At 44.2% G+C, this 26,282-nt stretch overlaps 1 protein-coding gene across 1 annotated transcript in view; it reads right to left on the bottom strand.

Moving 5' to 3' along the window:
- Nucleotides 1–13,198, bottom strand: part of cd164l2 (CD164 sialomucin-like 2) — a 53,777-nt gene extending 40,579 nt beyond the window's left edge. Inside the window, exons 1-3 of the mRNA XM_052036470.1 lie at nt 13,103–13,198; nt 11,569–11,684; nt 6,104–6,193 (exon numbers count right to left, since the gene is read on the bottom strand). Of these exons, the coding sequence (XP_051892430.1) occupies nt 6,104–6,193; nt 11,569–11,644 (166 nt within the window). The 5' untranslated portion in view covers nt 11,645–11,684; nt 13,103–13,198. The remainder of the gene's footprint in view (nt 1–6,103; nt 6,194–11,568; nt 11,685–13,102) is intronic.
- Between the last annotated feature and the right edge of the window lie 13,084 nt (nt 13,199–26,282).

The following is a 26,282-nucleotide window of genomic DNA, read 5'->3' as shown; positions in this document are numbered from 1 at the left end:
ACTGGAGCACCCGGAGGAAACCCACGCAGACACGGGGTAGAATGTACAAACTCCTTACAGACAGTAGCTGGAATTGAACCCGGGTCACTGGCGCTGTAATAGCGTTACGCTAACTGCTGCACTACCGTGCCTGCTCAACACCCATTATGTACAGTGATATTGTGGAAATCTGAACAATCCACTTTGGCTAGAGTTAAAAATATGTAGAGTTCCCAACACCAACTCATCTCAAAGCTGTCACGATTTCATCTAACTCAGTAACAGATCAGACCAAAATAAACTGACATTACTTGTCATGCTGTTCAAATTACACTTGCACAATTTTTTTTGAAAAAGGTTTCAATCCCTTTAAATCTAGCAAGTGAATATATTATTGTTTAATACATAAATGGCAAATTCAACAGTTTACAGGGTGAAATTGCAAAGGGACTAGAAGGCTCAATGGCAGCATCATCAACAGCCCAGTTCAAACTTCACCTTGAGCACCTGATGTTAATTATTAACCAAGCAGACCACCTAAAAAGGTTGGAAGACGCCAAGTTACTGGCAGCTTTAGATGAGAAATTACCATTATGCACAAGGTAGTCTAGTGGAGGAGGGGCCACAACACCGCTAGACCATTCGCTAGTTAACAAGATTACAATTCATCTGATGGTTGGCCTCCAACTTTCCCGTCTCATCCCTGGGAACATTATTTGCTTGTAGTCCAGACAGATTCCTGTGATCCAGAGGTTGTCCCACAAGAGATCTGAATACAGGCTAGTCCTGTTCAATGGAGTATAGAACAAGGTGCTCGCCAAGACAGGATTGGGAGGAATTGGCAGTGTTGATACTAGGAGACCACTTCCTTAGGCTGACAAGTCAGGAATCAGGATGAGGAGTTGGACATTTAACACAGAGGATGAAGTCCTTTATAAAAAATTCAATTATCTACATCAGAGCATTGTGAATGCTCAGCTGGTATATACTCAAAAACCCAAGATCAATAGATTTTGGGCACTGAGGGTTTGAGGGGGTTGGAGAAAAGTGGATGAAGCCAGGGATCTTATCAAATGGTGGAACAGTCCCATGGGACTGAATGCCTCCCACTACTGCTCATTTCCCAACGCTAAAATAAGAGAGACAGGTACATGAATTACCGACAACCTACTTTATCAAATTGAATTGGTGAAAATTCCACAGGTCAGCAAACTTATCTGTTTACAGGATCTGGATACTCCTGACAAGTTTGGCACTTACTGCTCTTTGCCAACTACCCCTGAAAAAAGCAGTTTGCCATTTCAGAAGGCAGTTAAGAGTTATCCACATCGATGAGTTTGCAGTTGGAGACTAGAGCTGGACAATAGATTTCCTTTGAGGACTCTAGTGAGGCAACTATGTCTTTACAGAAATCTGGTTTTATGGTCACCATCAATGAAGCAAGTTTTTTTTAAATTCCAGGTTTAAAATTTAAATTCTGCAGCCACCATGGAATTCCAACATTTCTTCAGATCAATAGTCCTGGCATATTGTTACTGGTCATAAGTAGGGATGTTTGCAGATGATTGCAATGTCCTGTTCCATTTGCAACAGCTCAGCAAATGAAGCAGTCTGCATGCAACAAGACCTGGACAACATTCAGCCAAGAGCCAAGAAGTGGCAGCAGATAACATTGATGCAGCAAAAGCTCCAATGACCACCTCCAACAAAAGGGTGCAACCATTTATCTGACATTTAATGGCATTATCATGCTGAGTTTCCCACCATCGACATCCTGGAGGTCACCGATAACCAGAAACTCAACTGAACGGGCCTTAATTCCCATGGCTACAAGAGGAGATCAGATAAGCTCAATGTGACAAACAACTCACTTCCTGACATTCCGAAGCCTTCCCAACATTTACAAAACACAAATCAAGAATGTGATGGAATACTCAGATGAGTTCAGTGCCAACAACTTGAGAAGGTTGACAGCATCCCACTTGATTGTCACCCTATCCACCACCTTAGACATTTATCTCCCCTTCCACTAACATACTGGCAGCTGTGTGCCATCTTTACTTCTGGGACACTGACAGCACCTCCAAGTTTGCCACCAAGGGCAACAGGGTGCATGGCAACTCCACCACTTGCAGGTTCCCTCCAGACCACACCAACTGGACAGGGAAATATAGCACCTGGCCTTAAATCTCAAGTCCAAATCCTGGAACACCAGCCCCTTTAAAAAAAACCATGGGAACACCTTTATCAGAAGGACTACAGTGGTTCAAGGCAGAAGCTCCCTATCACCTTCAAGAGTAAATAGGATGGGCAATTAATATTGGCTTTGCAGATAACACCCACATCTTGAATGAAGTCCAATAACTTAGCTGTCGCCCTCCTCACCCCTCTCCTGGCTCCATCTTCGTCCGTCCGCACACACACACACACACACACACACACATAAATAAAATACTGGCTACCTCCCCATCCAAAACATCGAAAATTCCTTCCAACTTTCCCCAGCCCACGGATGCTGCTTGACCTGTGGAGGTTCTCCAGCAGATTGTTTGTTGTTCCAGCTTCCAGCATCTGTAGTCCCTCGTGCCCCCAGTCACTCAGCCAATACACTTTATGCTCCAAGAACACTACTTAATTATCACAGTATAGCCAATCAGCCAGAAAATATGCAAAAATACTGGTGAATGGATGCTGGAGGCTTTACCAATTCAACCCCAGGCCCTTCTCTCACACTATTCTCTAAATAATCCACCATAAAATTCCTCCAATTCAAAATCTACTGATCACAATGTATTCTCTGTGGTGAAGCTTTTCCCCAAAACCATGGCTCCATGCCCCATTGCAACCCAATGCTCATTAATGAGCCCTGCTCCCACTTCCACACCAATTTTCTACACTGTTTGCCACAGAAGCTCAGGATCATCCCCCTCTTTGGGTGTGGGGAAGAAAGGTTCCAAGTTTTCATGGGGCAGCAGAGGGCTGCAGAATCCGGAAGGATAAACAAAATGTACAACAGTGTTACGCAATATAATTTCTAAGCAAAGGCCCTTGAGGTCTCTGATTTTCAACCAGCCAGATCATTTTCTTCCAAAGAAATTCTGTGGGAACGGAACAATCTTTGCCTTGGCATAACACGTCTGGCAATTGGCTCTGTTGGAGGTACAAGATCACACTAAATAATTCAACAATACTCCAGTTCTGAAGAGCAAACCTATAAATGAAGACTCTGCAATCACTGGACTCTGATTTAAATCAACACACTTGAAGCTTCAGAACTACAATGGGTTTAGAACTAAAATTAAAACAGAAATAAGGAGCCGATAAACCAGATGTACAAAAGAAACTCATGTAGCTGGTATGCACAACAGCAGGTTGAAATGCGATAAACCAGATAGTTAAAATTAAGCCTAGGGTGATGGCACTAAATGGTATCGGCTGCATGTTGTGCAGTGCTTCCAATGTTTGGTTCCATAAACTTCAATGGAAGCAAATTCCAGAGAAGTGTCTTGCTATAATATTGCACACTTATCCACTCAGGTTGGAATTTTTACTATACACTACATTTTTCCATGAACCACAGAATGGTTGGTTCTTACTGCAGTGACTATAAGCAGAGATTATTGTTGTGGCTCCAATACAAAGATCCATTGTTACATCAAAAGCAACAACCACTTATGAAAGCCACTCTCTTGGTCTTGTGTTGGACCATTTTTCTCTTGGATTAGTGGTTGGAAAAGCTAGCTGCGAGGACAAATTCCAGGCTGCAGGAACTTGCCAAAAAGAATTCAATCTGGAAAAGTAGGGACAAGTGTATTTAACAAGGGGACATACACAAAATGACTGGTTATTATATGATGTAGAAAAACAGAAGGGCTTGGAGAGTGTACACTCAGATTCTTTTCAAAATCAAAGTAGAGGTTATTGTCATATGCATGAGTACATCGGCCAAATGGTCTCTTCCTGTGACACGTTGTTCCAATGTTACATAGGCTAATTTTCCTCATGACAAAGCAGGCACCACCACACTGGTACCCAATATTTCATAGCTCATCACCATACACAACTAGTGAAGAATTAGAAGTTATAAACCTGGAGGTTTTTGTGGAAAATGGGTCAAATAACATGGCCAGAATGATGAATAATTCTATCTATATGGAAATTATATAGAACATTAATTTAATCCTCCGTGGGACTGTGCAGGGGCAAACAAAAACTGCCCCAATTGAGGAAAAGTAGGGACAAAGCACCAAAAACTTAGTCAAAGATCAGTTTAAGCATGACCTTGAAGATGAGAAAAGGTGGGAGAAACTTAGGGCCCTGACAGCTGAAGACCAACTCTGTTCAAGGATGACCAAGAGGCCACAATTGGAGGAGCATAGATAGAGGGTTGCAGAACTAAAAGGGGTTAGCAGGGATAGGGAGGTAATAGAGGGCAAGTAGCTTTAAGAATCACATTTAATTGAAGCAGAGTAGGTCAGGACCCAGAGGATTTGGCTGAACAGAACTCACCTCAAGATACAACACAGTAGGAGGGTTTTAGATAGCTTCAGGTTTACTGAGAGCAAACCAGATGTCAAGTTTGTCATATGTACAAGTACATGCATGCACGAATGCAATAAGAAACTTGCTTGCAGCAGAATCACAGGCACATCGCATTAGAGACAATATTCATAAGAAAAACAAATTATACAAGAACAATTAGAACAAAAATAATGTGTATTGTGGTGTAAAGTGGTCATGGTGTTGCTTTACTGAGGTAGTGATTAGGGCTGTGCAGGTTAGTTCAAGAACCAGATGGTTGAAGGGAAGTCACTGTTCCTGAACCTGGTGGTGTGGGACTTCAGGCTTCTGTACCTCCTGCCCGATGGGAGCTGCGAGAAGATGGCATGGCCTGGATGGTGGGGATCTTTGATGATAGATGATGGCTTCTTGAAGCAACACCTCGTGTAGATGTCATGTCAGCCAGGAATGCATTGGAATAGCTAAGCCCAAGAGGAACAAAGTGTTGATGAGAGAGTTTCCGCAGCAGACAAGGCTGAGAGATTGGGAGTGTGTGGTGGACAAAGATAACCTTTATGCTTCTGCAGATACTATGTACGAAAATCAACTTGGGGTCAAATACGACACCTGGATTGCAAACTGTTGCAATCCAGTATAGACTGTTGATAGATATTTATTTCTTAACTGTCCATTGTATACAATACCCAGCTCCTGCAGACTCAGCACTGCAACAAACTAAAATCAGCACTCGAGGTGCTCTATTATGCTTCAAGCTCTTAAATATTTAAAGCAGCTACTCACTTACATAGGGCAACAATGAAACATTTGTAGAAAACTCCCAGTTAACAGAGCACACATTCAAAAAACAATAGATGATCCAAAAATAAATGTTGTTACTTCAACTGCAATTAACATCTTATTCCCAAGCATCACTGGAGTTGGTAAGTGATTCACCAATTCCATACCCACATCCACTTGGCCAGTAGGGAACTAGAGGATGATTGACAGCTACAGATCAATATCAGGAGCAAGGATGTTAATCCCCACTCAGAGCAGAAGCAAATGGTTGACGTAATCTCAAACATCCACCTGAGCCAAGATGTTCAGTCTACCTAGGGAAAAGAGCCACAGATAAAAATAGAGCACTCAACTTTTGCTCTGACACTTTGACAATGTACGCTGTGGAAGTATTTTTCTGCAGTACATTCTTTCCATTAAAAGATGGCGATTGCAAATTTTGTGAAATACTTTGCTTCAACATTTGTAACTTGTTTCAAAATGCCCAAATTTATAAGGTTGGTAAGTGAACTCTGGTAGTTGAGACTACAGAAGCAATGAATATATCTGGGACACTTCATAATACTCATCCACAAGGTACTTGTTTCGGCTTATATTTAATTAGCAAGTCTGTAGAAGGGCTGCTGTTGAATCCAGCTAGATCATGTACTCAAAACTATTTTTAGAATGCTAAAATGTGCTGCATTTTAAACTGCTCAAGGTGTTGACCCAACAGAAGGTTTTTATAAACAAGCTGAAAGCTAACAAATAGCATTTAAAGACCTTTACGTCATTTGACCTCATTAGACTGCTGCACAGAATCTTGAATAATGTACAAAGCACTCACCTGACTGACAATGTACCCATACGCAGTTTGTTAAGTTCAGTAAAGCATTGCCAGTAACGCAAGATGCACAGGACTCCAATTCTGCACATTCTATAAAAAAAAAGCACACACAAATAGGACATTAAATAATGGGCAATAATACACGATATCTAACACAAGAATCAGCTGGTTGTTTTTTCCTGAAGACACCCCACTTGACAATTGCCACCAAGTTTAATGGATCTGCATCTTCAAATCATGCTCCAACACCCCCACAAATTAAGAACCAGTTTAGTCAACACAAAAGAGAATATTTAAATTTTGTGTAGCAACGTTTGCATCACAAAATGCTCCACACTCTGCAGACTTGCATTTCTTTCGTGGCTTTGAGACCCCCTTTTCAGCACAGCCTAGTGCATAAACAATGAACAAAACACCTTAAGCATAACTGCTATTATGATAGAAGAAATGTGGCAGCCAATTTCCACACAAGAGATTCAGGTTAAATGTTTGAGGGATAAATAATGATCAGGTTTGGGGACAACAGGGTCTTTGATGTACAGAGGGATCTTGGGGACCTGAAAGTAGCCACGCAAGTAGATAGGGTGGTAAAGGCAGCATATGGCGGACTTGCCTTCATTGATCGGGGCATTAAGTACAAGAGTCAGGAAGTCATGTTGCAGCTGTATAAATCTTTGGTTAGGCCACACTTGGAGTATTGTGTACAATTCTGGTCACCCCGTTACAGGAAGGATGTGGAGGCTTTGGAGAGGATGCAGAGGTTTACCAGGACGCTGTCTTGATTAGAGGGTATGAGCTCCAAAGAGGTTGGACAAATTGGGTTATTTCTCTGGAGTGTCAGAGGCTGAGAGGAGACCTAATAAAAGTTAAAGATTATGAGAGGCATAGATAGGGTAGACAGTCAGAATCTTTTCCCCCCAGGGTAGAAATGTCAAATACTAGAGGACATGCATTTAAGGCAAGAGGGGGAAGGTTTAAAGGAGATATGTGGGTATATGTATACACACACACACACACACACACACACACACACACACACGGTGGTAGGTGCCTGGAATAGGCTGCTGCGGGGTGGGGAGTAGGGAAAGTAGATATAGTAGTGGTATTCAAGAGGCTTTTAGACAGTCACATGAATATGCAGGGAATAGAGGGATATGGATCACGTGCAGGCAGAAGAGATTTAGGTTAATTCGGCATCGTGTTCAGTGCAGACACTGTGGGCTAAAGGGCCTGTTCCTGTTCTGTACTGGCCTACATTTTAATGTCTGTTCTTCAAAAAAGCATGACGAGATCCTAAAAACCAGTCACCTTTAACATCGCATCCAAAAGACAGGATTTCTGAACACAATACTCCCTTGCCCTGAAGGGCCCACCTTTGGTGCTCACATGTTCAGACTCAAAGCCATTGGGGCTACCTTTTGAGCCACATCAGAAACTACTGTTGGAAGGTGCTCTTAATCTGTACAATCAAATTCTAACCAGTGGTGGTGCTGCATTCAAAGTTTTAAATATTGACAATTCCCACATTGCTAAACCAGTTTGAGGCATCAATATTCTTGGTGCAAAAGTGTTGCTGTTTATGGTATGCATCTTTCATGCTTGTTTTCCTACAGTTAAGGTGATCCTGCCTTACAAAAGGCACTTTTACCCTTCAAGGCACTCTCACCAACTTTTACCAATGCACCATAAAAAGCATCCTATCTGGATGTATCACGGCTTGGTACGGCAACTGCTCTGCCCAGGACCACAAGAAGCTGCAGAGAGTTGTGGACACAGCCCAGTGCATCAGGGACACCAGCCTCCCCTCCATGGACTCTGTCTTTACCTCTCGCTGTCTTGGTGTAGCAGCCAGCATAACCAAAGATCCACCCACCTGGGACATTTCTCTCTTCTCTCCTCTTCCATCAGGTAGAAGATACAGGTGCCTGAGGGCACGTACCACCAGACTTAAGGACAGCTTCTACCCCACTATGATAAGACTATTGAATGGTTCCCTTATACGATGAGATGGACTCTGACCTCACGATCTACCTTGTTGTGACCTTGCACCTTATTGCACTGCACTTTCTCTGTAGCTGTGACACTTTACTCTGTACTGTTACTGTTTTTACCTGTACTACATCAATGCACTCTGTACTAACTCAATGTAATTGCACTGTGTAATGAATTGACCTGTACGATCGGTTTGCAAGACAAGCTTTTCACTGTACCTCGGTACAAGTGACAATGATAAACCAATACCAATACCAAAATAAAGTGAGAAAGTGATTGAAACATCTCCTCCTATCTCTTAGCTTGAAACAGATCACTCACAAAATTTGGAATTTTGCCTTTATTTTGTGAACCAATAAAAATGAAGTTTTCCAGCTCACTAATCATCCCTATTTAGTGGTCATAAGCAAATTGAACTACTTGCTCTAATCTTTAATTGCATACATGCTGGAAGGCATATGTAGTGACCTCAAATAAGTTATCCAACTGTCTCAAAAATTCATCGCTAGTTTATCCCATGTAAAAAAAGCATTGAAAACAACCCTCAGTTTTGGAAGTGTGCCATTCAAATCAGAGACTAATCTACAAAGAGCAATTGTTCATTTTTAAATGTACACTCTAGCCATGATATGGTGCCAGGTTAGAGTAGCCAGTAGCATTTGCCAATAACTTGATGTTAAATGTTAATTTTAAAGCAAATTGAATGAAAGGACCTGGTACAAGTTGGGATCTGGGCAGCAAACTTTAGAAGGTAAAAGTGAGACTAAGAGTGCACTGCCACAGTCATGTTTTGAGGAATCAAACATATTGTGGTCTTCACACCCACTGCAGAAGTATACAAGATGTTACTAGTGAGGAAACAGAACACGGATATAGTTACTGTCATTCAGATTAGATGCTAATTTGATGCCTCACCTGTTAATTATAATGGACACTGAAGCAGCCATTGTACCAAACTTTTGCCCATCAAATCGATGAACCCACCTCATTTCTCATAGGGAACAAAAGCAAATCAACTAATCACTAACCTTGCTGCTGTTTGTGCAATTATGTTTAAAAAAATGCTTCCAAGAGCCAAGTTAGCAACAGTACTTCAGAGAAATTAAAATGCAGTAGTTTGAGATGTCAAAAAATGATAAATTTCTATTTAACTATAACAGTCAGGAGAAATCTTCAATGTTCAAGTCAATATCAGTTGAATATATTTCAGCTCTGTGGTAATTTTAAAGCACAAATCAGGTGGCATTATTACTCCAGTATCACCTTGTACAAGTCAGCATCACAAGTGGAAGACTCATTATAACAACCAAACTGTGGACCAATTAAACCCAAGTTCCTGAAATAAAAACTTTGATCTAATTGGTACTACTAACATCTCAGACTCTTAAGACAAGACAGACACAAAACTAGGTCACTCAAGCTCCACTGTCAGATGCTGCCTATAAGATGGGATGTTAAACTGAGACAAACAGCAGGTTATAAAAAGATTCTAATTGTCTATATAAGGAACAGGCAGGTTATCCCTGGTGTCCTGCCCAACATTTCCTATCCCCTGTAGTCCAGAAGTCCATCCATCTCTACCTTGAACTTCTAAGGTAGTCCATCAGCTGTATCCTCTCAGAGGTTGTAAAGGTGCAAATCTTTTCTTTAAAAGAAAGATAACCAAAAACAAAAGAACAATAACAACTGAGCTAGATCTGCTGGCTTTAGTGTGAACACCGGTTAGTTGGGACGACCGAGCCCCATTAAAATCAATAGAAGATCAATTTTAAAATCAGATGGTTCAATTATAGAAAATCAGCACATACTTCCAGCGAGTTCAGCATTAATCTCCTTAATATAAAACAACAGTCTGTTGGGTTGGTAGCTTTGATGACCAACATGCTTTCCGATTTCAGAGAGAGCCATCTTCACAATAGAATTTAAATGCAGAAAAGGGTTTAAGTAATCTTTAGTAGTTTGTCAGGAGATAAAGGGACAAGTCTCTCACCAGATCCTCACCAACACACCAGACACAGGTAATGGGCTAGAAAAGAATCCCAGAATGGCTGACAAGCTGCTGTGGCTCAGTGCGGGCAAACTGAAGGTGCAGAAGTTTCCTTTTAACTGTTGGAGAATAGAACCACACTATTTCCTGCAAATCTAAATGAAACCAATAGAAATGAAATCACTGCAAATGGTGTCAGGAGAAATCATTGTCCTAAAGTCAGTGTAACTGTAGGACGAAACCTCACTGTTAACTCCAGGTCAGACCACGTTCTTGCACCATCATGACTACGTTTCAAGTTCAGAGACACAAGAGACAGCAGATGCTGAAATCTGGAGCAAAAAAAACAAGCTGAAGGAACTCACCAGGTCAGGCAGTACCTGTGGAGAGAAATGGACAGTCGACGTTTTGGGTCGAGACCCTTCATCTGGACTGAAAGGTAGCCAGTACAAAGAGGTGAGCAAGAGCTGGCAGGCAAGAGGTGGGTCCAGGTGAGGAGGGGTGATAGGTAAATGGAGGAGACTGAGGGGGAGCAGTTTACTGCAATTGGAGAATTCAATATCCATGCTGTTGGGGTGTGGACCACCCAGGGGGGTAAATGGGGTCCTGTTCCCCGAGTCTGCATTCAGCCTCTCCCCGGCGGTGGAGGAGCCGAGGACAAACATCTCGGTGTGAGAAAGGGGAGGGGAATTAAAAGTTCACCGTTCATTAACCGCAAAACTTTGGGAAGTCCCGAAGTGGATGTGGAAGGTGCCAAAGAAATGCGGGTCTTTCTTTTAGCTCAGTCAAGCACACGCGTCTTCAGAAGATGTTACTGTTCAAAAACAGTGGGATGGCTCCTTGCAGTATTAAACCGGTTCTGTTGGAACAGACCGACTGTGACACCAGTCAGTCTGCGACGCACAACCCCGGGATCCCGGTTTTTAATTAAACATGCATTTTAGTGATTGCTTGAACCAAACATACACCAACATCTGGCACCGCTGGACGCTGCCAGGCGCCAGGTAAAGGGAGGAGTTTCAATTCCTGGGTGACGATTATATTCACTCTGGAGGACTGCGAAGGCTAAACAATGGAAAATTTCACCTCCCTGTCAGTGCATCACAAACCTCTCCCGGAGACGCTCCGTTTACAGCTCAGTTCAAACAAACAGCGGCTGGTAACACAGCGCTGGGCGGCATCAAACCATGTGCGGCAGGGCAGCTGTGTCCTTCAAGGCAACACACACACACACACACACACACACACACAAGCGTCGAGAGTCGACCAGAGTGTTAGATATTGTTGCCAGCATTGGAAAAGTTCGCTTTAAAATTCAGAAGCTAAACCATTCTGTTGTCTTAATGCTGTAGGGGAGTTAAGTGATCAGATACCAACATGCATAGAAGGAACTCCAGTTACTTTACAACGTTTAGTGCACCAACCATGCAGAAATATAACCCGGCTGCTTTTCTACTGTGTGTCCGCCGTTGGATAAAGTACAGACCTGCCGCTTGTCCCTCGCCAACTCGACACAGCACCATCAGTAGACAAACTCCCACTGCAATCCCGGCGCACTTCATGTTCGCGGGCCGTGTCTCGCTCCCACCCCCCTCTCTGTGCCTGGGATTCAAGAGGAATTTACAAAAACAAAAGCAAATCAGAGACAATAAAGTTGAGGAGATGGACAGGGCTGAAGTTTGGCGGCTGGAACCAGGGCTGGGTGAGACTGCGTGGAATTAAACCCGGGACCACGTGAGATACAAAGCATCCTCTCAGATGGCTCCAAGCGCTTCTAAACAGCGGCGCTGCGCAGATCGGATTGCATTTCACATGTGATCCGAGTGTGTGCTTGCTTAACGATCAAAGCCCTAGAGACGTCGTCCCTTTCTGTACATGATGCAGACAGATTGTACAATCCGCTGTCGGGGCGGAGGGAGAAAATAACCTCCCAAAATAAGCCTAGGAGTGCAATACCGCAGTCGCTGTTTAACAGCAGATTGCCCACGAAGTGACCCTTTACCTCTTGTTATGTGATGGTGTGACTAATGCAATGTCATACACACGCTGCCAGGCCGTTCATCTCCTGTATCAAATGCTGGCAGTGGGAACAAGTAAATAAAACTCTGGAGCAGGTTCAACCAACTTAACTGGGGAACTGAAACCTTTGTGCCAAAAGGTCACAGGTGGTCAGGATAGGGGTTTGCAGGGGTCCCAAACAACTTGGGGTGGGGGTCTGTTTATAAACACACTATTTAACCCTTTTGGCTCTTGAACAGACTGGACCATCAATCGAGGCTCACTCTCCCGTGTTGGGGCGATGGAGTGCAGCACTGTCGCAGGCGACCACTGCCGTGGCGTTACCCCACACAACAGGGGAATTATCCCCGCACGAAACCAGACCATTGCCGTTGATAGGCGCTTGCTGAGCGATTTGGCTGCTGCAGTTCCGCCCCACAGCACTTCGACAGCGTGCCACCGGCTGTAAACCACTCGCGGGTCTGCCTTCGGGTTAAAACGCCAGTGATATCACCCGCAGTCTGCGCCCTGCGAATGATCTGACTACATGCGCACACATTTCAAACCCAGTTCGGCCGTCGATCAAATTGACAAGAATCCCCAACGAAGTACAACTGAACGAATTGGGTGGAAACCGGCAGTTTTGGAGTTAATAATCCCCAGGGGCAAAAACGTCCAGTGGAGTGTGGCTCCTGTCCCGAGTCCAACGGGACGGGTCTGAGCCCTGCTGGGCATGAGACGAGGTTCTAATCCTCAGTCCCACACTATCGCTCTGACATCCACAACGCGGGTCTGGGCAGGTTTACCCTGCCCCCAACGTGCAGAGGATCCGCAAGGAGTTCTCTGAGGAACAGCCTTTACCGTCACCCACGGGGAACATTAAACACCCAGAGTGGGTTCGGGTTAGCGGTGGGCGAGGCGGGTTGTCACTAATACCCGAGCACCCGAGGCCCCAGTTCGCCAATGGAAAGTCGCCAACACATTTCCTGCACCGTTCATTGCGGGAAATTACCGGAGATTACCTGGTCCCAATGGTTCCTTGGTCACTTCTGATCTGCTGGGGGTTTGGGAAGGGCCATTCCCCCCTCCTCTCCAGGGGAACAGAAGGAGTAGGTGGGAATTAAGGGAGGTTGGAACTCATTGAGTGAGGGGAGGAGGGAGGAGGGGAGGAGGAGGAAGACTCATTCTACTGGAGAAGTTACTCATTGAACACCCGACCTGTCCCAGACATCAGGGCTCTGGCTGAGAGCTGGCAACTGGGAAAAGGTTGAAGAGTCTTACCTGCTAGTGTAGCTCCAATGGGCCGAATGGCCCCTTGCTGTGCCACAAATTTCCATTATTTTATGATTCCAGGATTGAATATATTTTTAAATATTAAAACATGTGGAATCTCTTTACTTCCCAACATGTGACCCTGTTTTATTTAATCCTTTTTTTGACAACTGACAGACAACCCACTTTAAAGCTTCGGCCAATTCTCATCATAACATTGTACCATCTGGTCCAGACTTTATACACCACCAAAAAAACTGCAGATGTTGAAACACTGAAATAAAAACAAAAACTCTTAGAAACATTCAGGAGGTCAGGCAGCAACTGTGGTGAGGGAACTAGATCTCCAGCATATTGGGTGGAGCGGTGGTAGATGGAATTTAACACAGATATGTGTGAAGGAATGCATTTTGAGATGTCAAATCCTGTCAGGACATCCAGATTCAATGGCAGGGCCCGGGGAGTGCAGGTGTACAGGGAGACCTTGGGGTGCAAGTTCACAGTTCTCCGAAAATGGTGACGCACTTGGATAGGTACACGGAGGGGTGGGGCTTGGAGGGATACGGGCCGAACGCAGGAAATTGGGACTAGCTGGGTGGGCACCATGGTCGGCATGGACTGGTTGGGCCAAAGGGCCTGTATCCATGCTGTACTGCTCTATGACTCTATCAAGGATACTTCATCAGAACTGGAAAAGTGAGAAAGCAAGTGGGTTCTAAGTTGCAGAGAGGGGGAGGTGTGGCGAGATCGCATTGAATGGCTGCGATAGGGTTCGAGCAGAGGTTACACAGGGTGTTCAGGGTGGGGCAGGTCTGTGGGTTAACAATGGGCAGTTAGAGAGGAAAAAACAAAAGATCACCTGGATCTGTGAGGTGCAGGACACAGCAGACCGTCCCCACCGGTACTGTATCCCAGTGTTATACAGCGACAGACCCATCCCCACTGGTACTGTACCCCAGTGTTATACAGTGACAGACGCATCCACACCGGTTCTGTACCCCAGTGTTATACAGTGACAGACCTGTCCCCACTGGTACTGTACCCCGGTGTTATACAGTGACAGACCCATCCACACCGGTTCTGTATCCCGGGGTTATACAGTGACAGACCCGTCCCCACCGGTACTGTACCCTGGCGTTATACAGAGACAGACCCGTCCCCACCAGTACTGTACCCCAGTGTTATACAGTGACAGACCGGTGCTCTGTAGTCCTATAGTCTTGTAATAATCCAGCAACAACGCTGTGCTGCCCAATCATGCATCCCACTGCTATAAATGACAGGAGCCTTCCCAACGACGATTTGCTCCAATATTAAAGTTACAGATGTGTGCCCACCAGTAGCACATCTGCATTACAGTGATAGACCTGTTCCCTAAAGCAAGGCACCCCCAGATCTAAAGCCTGTTTTTAATCTGATCTGTGTTTACATCCAGGTGATTCCTGGTACTCTGGTCCCTGAATCCCTGACACCAGGCCTGGTCCAGTCTGAAGTCAGGCCCAGTCTGGTCCTTGTTTCTGGTCCTGGGGCTTGGTTTGGTCCAAGCTCTGGGCTGGCAGAGGCCTCTAACTGTACTGTGACCTCACTGTCTGCTGTTTTCACGAAATACTGGCTGCTGCCCCTTGGCTTGGCGACACTGGCCCCTTCCCTCAGCTGGGCGATGTCAGCCCCTGCCCCTCCCCCTCCTCCTCCCCCTCCTCCCCAACTCCTCCCTCTTGATCTGGGTGATGCCAACTCCTCTCCCTTGGCCTGGGCGATACCAGCCATGGCTCTTGGCCTCTGTAGAGGCTCTATTAGGAAATTGATGCCCCACATTAAAGTCAAGGCCACAGCTAATTTACCTCAACAGTTTGGGAAGCTTGGAATGGTTGACAACAGCAGTGAATCTAAGAGCAACTCTGGACTTCTGTGCCTGCCTGTTGTAAAGTAGAAGTCGCGAAGCTGCAGTCAATGGTTCTCTTGTCCTCTAGATATTGTGCTGTTAGCAGGGAATTGACGGGATTTCTGCTGTTTATGAGTTATTTGTACTTACAAAATACTCTCAGGATCATAGTTTGGTTGCAAGAATTTTGAGTTTTTAAAGGTTGTACTGAGCTATATTGTTGCCTTAGCAGCCTTTCTGGCTTAAGGAAACACATTTTATACACATGGATTATAATTTCCTTTGAAAAATGTTGCAAAATCTAATGAATTTTAGTGTGCAAAATATATCACTTTGCATCTTTTTTAGAAGCTTCCTCCTTAACCCTCTGTTTTGCTCCAATCTCTATTTCTGAAAAATGTTTAAAATGTCAGTTAAGATTTGTAAATTGGCTTCCTGTTTTGATATCAGTGGAAATTCTTGCATGGAATTGGCAGAAAGTGTTGGAAGAGATCATTAGGTCAGTGAGGAGAAAAATACTCAGGTCAATGATCTTTTTGACGAAGCTTTTATCAGAACCTTTCAGTCCTGATGAATGGTTGTGGAGATGAGACACAAGGGAAGTGGGGGGGTAATGCACTGTGGAGAAGTGTCTGAGTGACAGTGCATTCTGGATAGCCAAGTCTGTGCTTTGCAATGCAGAAGTTGGAAATACACCGGGGGTCAGATCCACGTTGAACCACATCACCACTGAGCCCAGGAGTGAACCATGAGTTACTGATAATACAATGTACAATATATACCATCTCCCTTACATTGCCCCAGCTATAGACAGAGCATGTAGTCTGACCACATTCATCTGACTTGGGTCATTGTACTTCATTAAAAAAAGTTTAGGAATGTTTTCTGTTTTTTTTGATTTTAGAGTATATGTTTTAAATAGTAGTTTTGCAGGATTTTAATAAAAATTATTTTGTTAATATTTTATATCTTTTTAAAACATTATAATCTTTTGAAGTCAATTAACTCTTTTCAGTTGTTTCTCTGATTACCTCTGTGGCCATATTTGGGGGCATCAATGTTGTTCTGTGGACGACTTTTTTTATAGAAGGTGATGGATGTGGTCAGTGAGAGCAGCCTAGTCAATGTGATGCACACAGGCTTCCGAAAGCATTGGAACAAATCCAGAAGTGGAGGTTATCGGTGGAAATTAAGGACAGGGAACTGAAGAACTTAGAACATGGAACAGTACTGCACAGGAACAGACCATTCGGCCCACAATGTTGTACCTATACAATGTCCATATCCCTCCACTCTCTGCACATTTATGTGCCTATCTAAGAGCCTCTTGAACGCCTCTATCGTATCTGCCTGCACCACCGCCCCAGGCAGTGCATTCCAGGCACAAAGAATCTGTCATGGAGTGTTGCAAATTGCAAAAACACTTAAAGGAGTGTTGCAAATTGTAATTAAACTGGTTAGAAGGGAGCAAACTCAACAGATTAAGGGTAATTAGTATCAGAGGTGACTCAGTTCAGAGCATTCTTACTTCTGACTCCATACTGTGTGGTTTAAATCATCACTCTAGGAATGTAAATAGGTGCACCAGAGTTCTACATGGTTAGAGGTCCTGCCCCCAGGATAAGATCTTCATCAAAGACCCCAGCTTCCTTAGACACGGATGGAAAATGTGCCATGGCACTACTTAGAATTAAAACCAATATTTCTCCGTCAATCAACATCACAAACACAGTTATCTGGCCACAGGTGTACTTGCTGTGCACAACTGACTGCCACTTTTTTGCAGTAATGACCACACATTATTGCCTTGGTTGAGATGACCTGAAGCCTAAAGTGTACTTTCCAAATGCAAACTCCTCCCTTTTCAATTTTCGGAGTAATTCAATATCTCAGTAGATTCTGTTTTGGGATTCCTCAAAGTCAAAGTTGAGTTTATTGTCAGACGCACAAGTCCATGTGTGCACAGGTGCAAGGAAAAACTTATCTGCAGCAACATCACAGGCACACAGCATCAGATAAGCAGCATTCACAAGAAAAACATAAACTAAATTATACACAATTTTTAAAGAACACAATTTGAATAAAAAAAATGTTCATTTTAGTGCAATGTCATCAAAGTGGTCCCAGTGTTGCTGTACTGAGGTAGTGATTAGGGTTGTGCAGGTTGGTTCAAGAACCGAATGGTTGAAGGGAAGTAGCTGTTCTTGAACCTGGTGGTGTGGGACTTCAGGCTTCTGTACCTCCTGCCCGATGGTAGCTGTGAGAAGATGGCACGGCCCGGATTGTGGGGATCTTTGATGATGGATGTTGCCTTTCTGAGGCTGCACCTCTTGTAGATACTCCCGATGGTGGGGAGGGATGTGCCCGTGATGCATTGGGCAGAGTCCACTACTCTCTGCAGCTTCTTACGTTCCTGCGCATTCAAATTGCCGTCCCAGACCATGATGCAACCAGTCAGGATACTTTCAACTGTACATCTGTGGAAGTTTGTTAGAGTGTTCGGTGACCAGCCGAACCTCCTTAACCTTCCAAGAAAGTTCCTTCTGCTCTTTGTGCACATAAATGTTTAACTGTGGAACAAAGTCTCCCTCTGTCCTGTACGTTTCCATCAGGCTAGTGATGTAATAATGGCTGACAGCAGAGAAATCCTGACTGTAGATGACAGTGAATAACTCGATGTTCTGTGATGAAGCACCTTTATTTCAGTAATCTTAATATAGCAGCTGGCAGTACGACATCTTTCCCTTTCTCTCCACCCTCCCAGCTATCAGCTGAACCCTACGGAAACTCATGGCCACCTTTGGGGTTAATCTGTCAACGATCCAATGTGACAAGACTCCCAGTGAATGACCGGCTCACTTCCCTGATCGCAGTAACCCCGTCCTACCCACAGTAACCCCATCCTACCTACTGTAACCCCGTCCTACCCAGAGTATCTCCGTCCTACCCGCAGTAACCCCATCCTACCCACAGTAACCCTGTCCTACCCACAGTAACCCCATCCTTATCATAGTAACCCCCTCATGACCACAGTAACCCCATGCTACCTGCAGTAACCCTGTCCTACCCACAGTAAGCCCGTCCTGACCACAGTTACCCCGTCCTGATCACAGTAACCCCGTCCTACCCACAGTAACCCCATTCTGACCTCAGTAATGCTTTCTTGACTGTGGTAGCCCTTTCCTGACCACAGTAACCCTTTCCTGACCACTGTAACCCCGTCCTGACCTCAGTAGCCCTTTCTTGACCACTGTAACCCTTTTCAGACCACAGTAACCCCTTTATGACCACAGGAATGCTGTCCCGACCACCGAATTCTTTCCTGACTGCAGTAACTCTTTCCCGACTGCAGTAACCCTGTTCTGACCACTGCGGCCTTTGGCTGAGAGGTCCCACCGTCACAACCAATAGAAACCGCAGAATTCCCTTTGATCTAACACTTTTCCTCACACAATCTCCTCTGCAGGCCCAAGCAAACAAAATTTCAGCTTTCTTCCCCTTTCCCTGCTGCTACTGATGGATACAACCAATAGCACAAAGGGAGCACATTTTAAGTAAGGAAATGAAAGTTTTTTTAACTTTCCAGCACCTGCTGTCAGGCAATGAAGCAAGCTACTCTCCTGCCTTTGTAAACAATTGGCTCCTGCATTGCCAGAATTTCTAAAAGCTTCTAAGGACAAACCAAAGATGTAGTGAGCTGCTATTTTAGGACAGTATTGTGAAAGCCAGCTCTTTGGGTAAGCAAGCACCTACAGGGGGTCGAACTTGTTGACTCCTCGCTGTCACTCAGACTTCCTGCCTCTCACTGCCCACGCAGACTGCAATTAAAGCCTCCTCAAAGTTCTCTCAAGGCACGATAGGAAAGGAGACTACAATGCTCAGCCACTCCTTGGAACCTCTCACAAACTGCACAGATTCCTGGCCCTGTTAGTGTAGGTACAGTCAGCAACTCCTCCCTATTCTACTGGAGCAAGATCCACATTCACAGTTGGTGCTACAGCAGACTGGAAGCTCTAAAGGGTGGCATGTCAAGTCAAGTCGAGTTTATTGTCTTACGCACAAGTACGGTGAGCTCCCCAGTCATTGTCTTCCTCATAGGGAGATGTGTACTGAAGTAATTGTGAAACGTGTTATTACTTTCACATTTCACAAGTGTGTTCATGTGGCATGAAAGAACAATAAATAAAATGCAATGAAAAAATTGCAGCAGCAGCATCACAGGTACGTCGATTTCGAATACACACAGAACTTAAATGAAACATGCATTGTACATAAATTAGATATCTTTATCTTTATTAGTCACATGTATATCGAAACACACAGTGAAATGCATCTTTTGCGTAGAGTGTTCTGGGGGCAGCCCGCAAGTGTCGCCACGCTTCCGGTGCCAACATAGCACGTCCACAACTTCCTAACCCCATACGTCTTTGGAATGTGGGAGGAAACCGGAGCACCCGGAGGAAACCCATGCAGACACGGGGAGAACGTATAAACTCTTTACAGACAGCGGCCGGAATTGAACGCAGGTCGCTGGCACTGTAAAGCATTACACTAACCACTATACTACCGTGCACAATACAGTGAAGAAAATGACTGTGCAAAATGAGACATTAGTGCAAACAACGCAATCAGAAGCAGGTCCACGGCAGTGCAAGAGGTGGTCCGCAGTGTCCTGTCGCTGAAGTAGGGTTAGGGTTGTGCAGGTCGGTTCAAGAACCTGATGGTTGTAGGAAAGTAGCCGTTCCTGAACCTGGTGGTGTGGGACTTCAGGCTTCTGTACCTCCTGCCTGATGGCAGCAGTGAGAAGAGGGCATGGCCTGGATGGTGGGGATTCTTGATGATAGATGCTGCCTTCTTGAGGCAGCGCCTCCTGTAGATGCTGTCAGTGGTGCGGAGGGCTGTGCCTGTGATAGACTGTCTGCAGCCTCTTGCATTCGAGTTGCCATACCAGGCCGTGATGCAACCAGTCAGGATCCTTTCAACAGTGCATCTGCAGAAGTTTGTTAGAGTGCTCGGTGACATGTCCCAGGAAATGTTGGATGGAAGTCAATGCCAATAAATTTGGAGTATGTTCTTGCAACAGATGAAAGTAAAATTATTCATTGAACAGAGAGAATATCTGGATGAACAAAGGCATTTGCTGGGTGTACAAGGTATTAACAACACTGACTCAAGTGGATAAGGCAGCAGGAACGATTTTTGCTGTGGTTATGTTCTGATTAGCGCCTTGGTTTTATCTTATGTACGAGTTGTATGATGTGAAAAATCCAACGAAACTTAAACATCCACCTTTCTTTAATATTCTTTCCTTGTTAGGTCTATCCCTCTCAATTCCAGTCATTGTGTTCCTCATAGAGAAGCGTGTTAATTGTGAAACGTGTTATTACTTTCATCTTTCACAAGTGTGTTCATGTGGCATGAAAGAACAGTAAGTAAGGTAACAGATGTCAACATGACAAAGAAGCAATAAGGATTTCATTAACTTCATGTTTTCCCCCTCAGAATTAATTTCATTTTTTCGTAAAATATTGCAATATAGTGGCAGCAAATAGCTGGAAGTAGTTGTGTCAACAACAGACGGTTACAATGTTGACCCTTGTGGAAGAATAAAAGGCTTGGAGTCTCATTCCTAAGGGAGTGATATTTAGAAATCAAAAAACTGTCTGCATTTCTCTACATTTAGCATGGAGACTATCAGACACAGAGTACAATTGAATCAAGGGGAATAGGGAGAGAGTGGGGTTGAAGCCAAGATTCAATCTGCCATGTTCTTATTGAATGAGAGAACAGACTCAGGAGTTGGGATGTCACGGTACGACTGTACAAGACGTTGGTGAGACTCAGGAGTTGGTGAGACTCAGGAGTTGGGACGTCACGGTACGACTGTACAAGACGTTGGTGAGACTCAGGAGTTGGTGAGACTCAGGAGTTGGGACGTCACGGTACGACTGTACAAGACGTTGGTGAGACTCAGGAGTTGGTGAGACTCAGGAGTTGGGACGTCACGGTACGACTGTACAAGACGTTGGTGAGACCGCACTTGGAGTAATTGCAATTTTGGTCACCACGCTTAAGGTAGGATGTGGTTAAGCTGGAGAGGGGACAGAAAAGATTCACCAGGGTGTTGCCGGGACTGGGGGCTTGAGTTATATGGAGAGACTGGACAGGCTGAGACTGTTTCCCTGGAGTGAAGGAGGCTGAGGGGTGGCCTTACAGAGGTTTATAAAATCATGAGGGGCACAGATAGGGTAGGTAATCACAGTCTTTTTCCTAGGGTAAGGGAATCTAAAACCAGGCATAGTTTTAAGGTGATGGAGCAAAGATTTAAGGGGGATCTGAGGGGCAACTTTTTCACACAGAGGGTCGTGGGCATATGGACAGGTTCGTGGATAGGAAAGGTTCAGAGGAATATCATAGAATGTCATAGAGCTATTTAACATAGAAAACAGGCTCTTCAGCCCACCTTGTCAAAGATGTTTACCCAAGCTTATTCCATTTGCCTGTTTAAATATCTTTTAAATATTGTATATATACCTGCCTCTACAGCTTCCTCTGGCAGCTCATTCCATATACCCACCACCCTCTGTGTGAAAAAGTGTCCCCTCAGGTCCCTTTTAAATCTCTCCCCTCTCACCTTAAAACCATGTCCTACCCTGGGGAAGATACTGTGACCGTCCACCTTATCTCTGCCCCTCATGATTTTACATACCTCTATATATGGTATGAATAGGTCAAATGCAGGTAAATGGAACCAAACTTAGGTAGACACATTGGTCAGCATAGACGAGTTGGGCCAAAGGGCCTGTTTCCATGCTGTATTACTCTATGGCTATGGCTGATTAGTCTACAACTCCCTGGTTATGTTGTTGTGTAATTCAGCCACAGAAACATCCTTTGCCAGATGTGCTTCCCATGCTGTTGCTAGGGTAAAGAGTAAACTATGATGTAACACTACAGGGTTAATCACTAGGGATGTGCATCAGCTTTTAATGGCCATTGCATATTTTCTGCAGTGTGATTAAATTACAGTTCTATGATACACACGGCAATCAAGCATAACCTGAAAGGTATTTCACTCTATGGGCAACCTTTCATTCTACATCACAGTGTAGCTCCATTGTGTGTTAACTTGCTAACCTTGACAGGGAACTATTATCTCATGAAGCTATACATGCTTACGTCAAATACAGATAGCACACAGTAAAAGTTGAAATACAGCACCTTGCACTGACAAGATATTTCAAGCATCAGTCACACCGTGGTATTTAATAGTGTGGGCTGCCCCTGCATATGGTTCTCCAGTGAGTGAGCCAACCAAGGGGATGCAGCAAGTGCAGCCTGTGTAAATCCTACACTCAGGAGAAGCAGTCATGTTTAATGGGATAAAATCACACTGTGTTCTAGTAATATGTTCACGTAAAATCCTTCTGTCACATATATTAACGACATTCACTTGTTTGTGCTCACAGTGCTAATATTGTACAACACCATTTCGTCCCATTAAAGCAGGCAGCTTCTATAGAAAGAGAAACAGGGCTAACGTTTCCTAAGTTGTTTGACTTTTGTCTCACCAATGATTAGCTACAGACTGAAACTGGCAGGGCAGTGAATACAGTTCCTCCCAATGGTTCAACAAAATGCCCCAGAGAGAAGGAGGTACGGGTGAGCAAAACCATAGTGAGAAATCAAATGCCCAGAAATGGAACAGTTTGGTGATCTCGGATTGGAACGATCGGTTTTAACAATGCTTCTGCCATCACAACATGGTCAATATAAAAACATATCCTGAAAAATGAAAAGGATTTAAAAACATCAGCCTTTGACATGAATGTTCTAAGTATCAGCTAATTGTTACAGCTACTGTTTCTGGTTAGCCCCAAATAGGATGAGTTAACATCGTGGCTCAGGGAATTGACCCTTGGAGCTCCTGAGCTATAATATACAACGGCTGACTGCCCTCTGCCAAACTGCTGTCGTCATTGAAGGTTATTTCTAATTGTTGGTCTGCGTTGAATGAACGATGGCTGCTATACATGTACTGCGCTGTTTCTTTTTTATTGACACCATGGGTATTCAGATGAGTGAGAAGATTTTGTCAACCAGATTTAACCAAACATTTTCCAGATTTCCTGATATTAATTGTTGTTTGTACACAACAGACCCAGTGACGACCTCGTCAGCTTGTTGAGTATCATTTCATATAATGATGTCAGACACACACACAGAATTGTGCACAAACAGACATGCACCCAAGCACGCGCACACACACAGACACACACACGACACACACACTTGTGAACACATACATACATGCGCCCTCTTCTCGATGCTGCCATCAGGCAGGAGGTACAGGAGCCTGAAGACCCACACCTCAAGGTTCAACAACACCTTCTTCCTCACTGCCGTCAGGTTCTTGACCTGAAAGACCCTAACACTACCACGGACTATACTTCTTTTTCTCTCTCTCAACTTGCACTAATGTCATTATGTTTATTTTGTTGTGTATGTATAAATTATGTTAATTTAAGTTTATGTTAACTCCGTCGTGCACTGTGCTGTTGCTGCAAAAAGCTGATTTGCATGGCATTTATACCCTGGGTATGGTATGGCTTGGTACGGCAACTGCTCTGCCCAGGACCACAAGAAACTGCAGAGAATTGTGGACACAGCCCAGCACATCACGGAAACCAGCCTCCCCTCCATGAACTTTGTCTACACTTCCTGCTGCCTCGGTAAAGCAGACAACATAATTAAAGACCCCTCCCACCCCAGACATTCTCTCTTCTCCCCCCTCCCATTGGGCAGAAGATACAAAAGCCTGAGAGCACGTACCACCAGGCTCAAGGACAGCTTCTATCCCACTGTTATAAGACTACTGAATGGATCCCTAGTACGATAAAATGGACTCTTGACCTTACAATCTACCTCGTTATGACCTTGCACCTTATTGTCTACCTGTACTGTGCTTTCTCTGTAGCTGCGACACTTTATTCTGCATTCTATATTGTTTTACCCTGTACTACCTTAATGCACTGTGTAATGAAATGATCTGCATGGACGGTATGCAAGACAAGTTTTTCACTGTACCTCGGTACAAGTGACAATAATAAACCAATTTCAATTCCAAAATATGTATGCCCATGGCAATAAACGAACTTGAACTTGAACATGCATGCACACACACGCACACACGCACGCACGCACGCACAGTCCACAGTATGTTTACTGCCCTCACACTGTCTACGGTAGTGTAGCGGTTAGCGTAACGCTATTACAGCACTAGCAACCTGGGTTTGGTTCCCACAGCCATCTGTAAGGGGTTTGTACGTTCTCCCCGTGTCTGCGTGGGTTTCCTCAGGGAGCGCCGGGTTTCCTCCCACATTCCAAAGACGTACGGGTTAGGAAGTTGTGGGCAAGTTATGTTGGTGTCGGAAGTGTGGCGACACTTGCGGGCTGCCCCCAGAACACTCCACACAGAAGATGTATTTCACTGTGTGTTTCGATGTACATGTGACTAATAAAGAAATCTTATGTTATCTTACTTATGATCAGGTGTCTGATACAATATGATGCTCTCCACAAGGATCTATTTTTTACCTATTCATTTTCCAGTATATGGGTGTTGATGGCAAAGCCAGCATTTATTGTCCATTGTTAAATGTTCCTGAGGAGGTGGTGATGAGGTGCCTACAGGCCATCTGTGTCATGAGTGTATTCCCAGGTTTCTGTTGGGAAAGGTGTCCCAGGATTTAGTCCAGGCAGTGATGATGCAATGGTGATTTAGTAAAGATGGTGGAGGGGAATCTACAGGTCGTGGTGTTCTCATACGCCAGCTGCCCTTAACCTTCTTGGTTTTAAGAAGTCGTGGATTTTGTGGGTGCTGTTGGACTAGAGTTAACATGTTACTGTGCATTTGTAGATTGCATATACCCCATCCAATCACTGTGCAGTGACGTAGAGATGGAGTTTTAGGGTAATGGATGGAGTGTCAATTTGTTCCATGTTTGAGTCGGGTAAACATTTAGGTCTCTCTGCAACCAATTGAATTGAATGAATTGAAGAACCCTCCCTCTAGGGGAGAGTCTACTGAGGAAGTACACAATATTTTATTCAATGTAAGATTATGTAATTAAACAAAAATAAAGAACCGAGAGAGGGAGGGAGGGGGGGTGGGGGTGGTGAAAAGAGAGAGAGAGAGAAAGAGAGATATGGGGAGGGAGGGAGGGAGATTGTTAAAGGCATTGATCTTGAAAGAAAGATATTCTAAAATTTTGTGCAAATCTTCATGGCCAGTGATGTGGTTGGGCAGCAGTCCTGAAGGTATGAAAATCCACTCCCACCCGAAGGCACCACCATTTTTCGACAGTGCTCCCTGATCAATGGGTGACTGCCAATAGCTCATGCCTTTCTGTGGATTTCAATGCCAACACTCTCAATGAGGAATCAACATTGTTCAGTCTGTGGCAGAGCAAAACAAAATGGATTTTTGCATTTAGCAGTGAATGTGCAGTCTGATATTCTCCACAATAATACTCTCACCTGCAATATCTGCACCAAATTCTAGCCAATAACATTTATCAGGACTCGCCTAAAGCTTAAAATATATCCAACATCTTCGGAGAAGGATGGCTGGGTGTAGAATTTCTGTTGTGTTAATGTTTTGAACAGAAATATTTTGGCAATGTTCTTATGTGTGTTATTGTTCATTAAATAAGACATCATTTCTTTGGCAGTGAGAGGTCGATCTGGATCATGATGTATTTAAACAACACAGGAGCAGCTGTGGAAAATAGACACTGAGAATGATGCATGTTTACAGCAGTTATGTCAAACACTATCTGTGTGCAGTATCTCCATATTTCATGAAACAAGACGATTGAGAAGAAAACTACTTGACTGGATTTTCAGAATCACCGCTGACATTAACTTATAGTCCATGCATTGGGAGTTTCCAACAGATTCTGGGATTACAGTTTTGTGTGAATGTTTAGTAATGTCTAAGTGCTGGTCCTGGTGTTTAGAAGACCACCGGGTTTGGATTATTCTGT

The sequence above is a fragment of the Pristis pectinata genome, chromosome 22 (genome assembly GCF_009764475.1).
Source record: "Pristis pectinata isolate sPriPec2 chromosome 22, sPriPec2.1.pri, whole genome shotgun sequence".
NCBI classification, from domain to species: domain Eukaryota; kingdom Metazoa; phylum Chordata; class Chondrichthyes; order Rhinopristiformes; family Pristidae; genus Pristis; species Pristis pectinata.
This window is presented reverse-complemented; position numbering and strand designations above follow the sequence as displayed.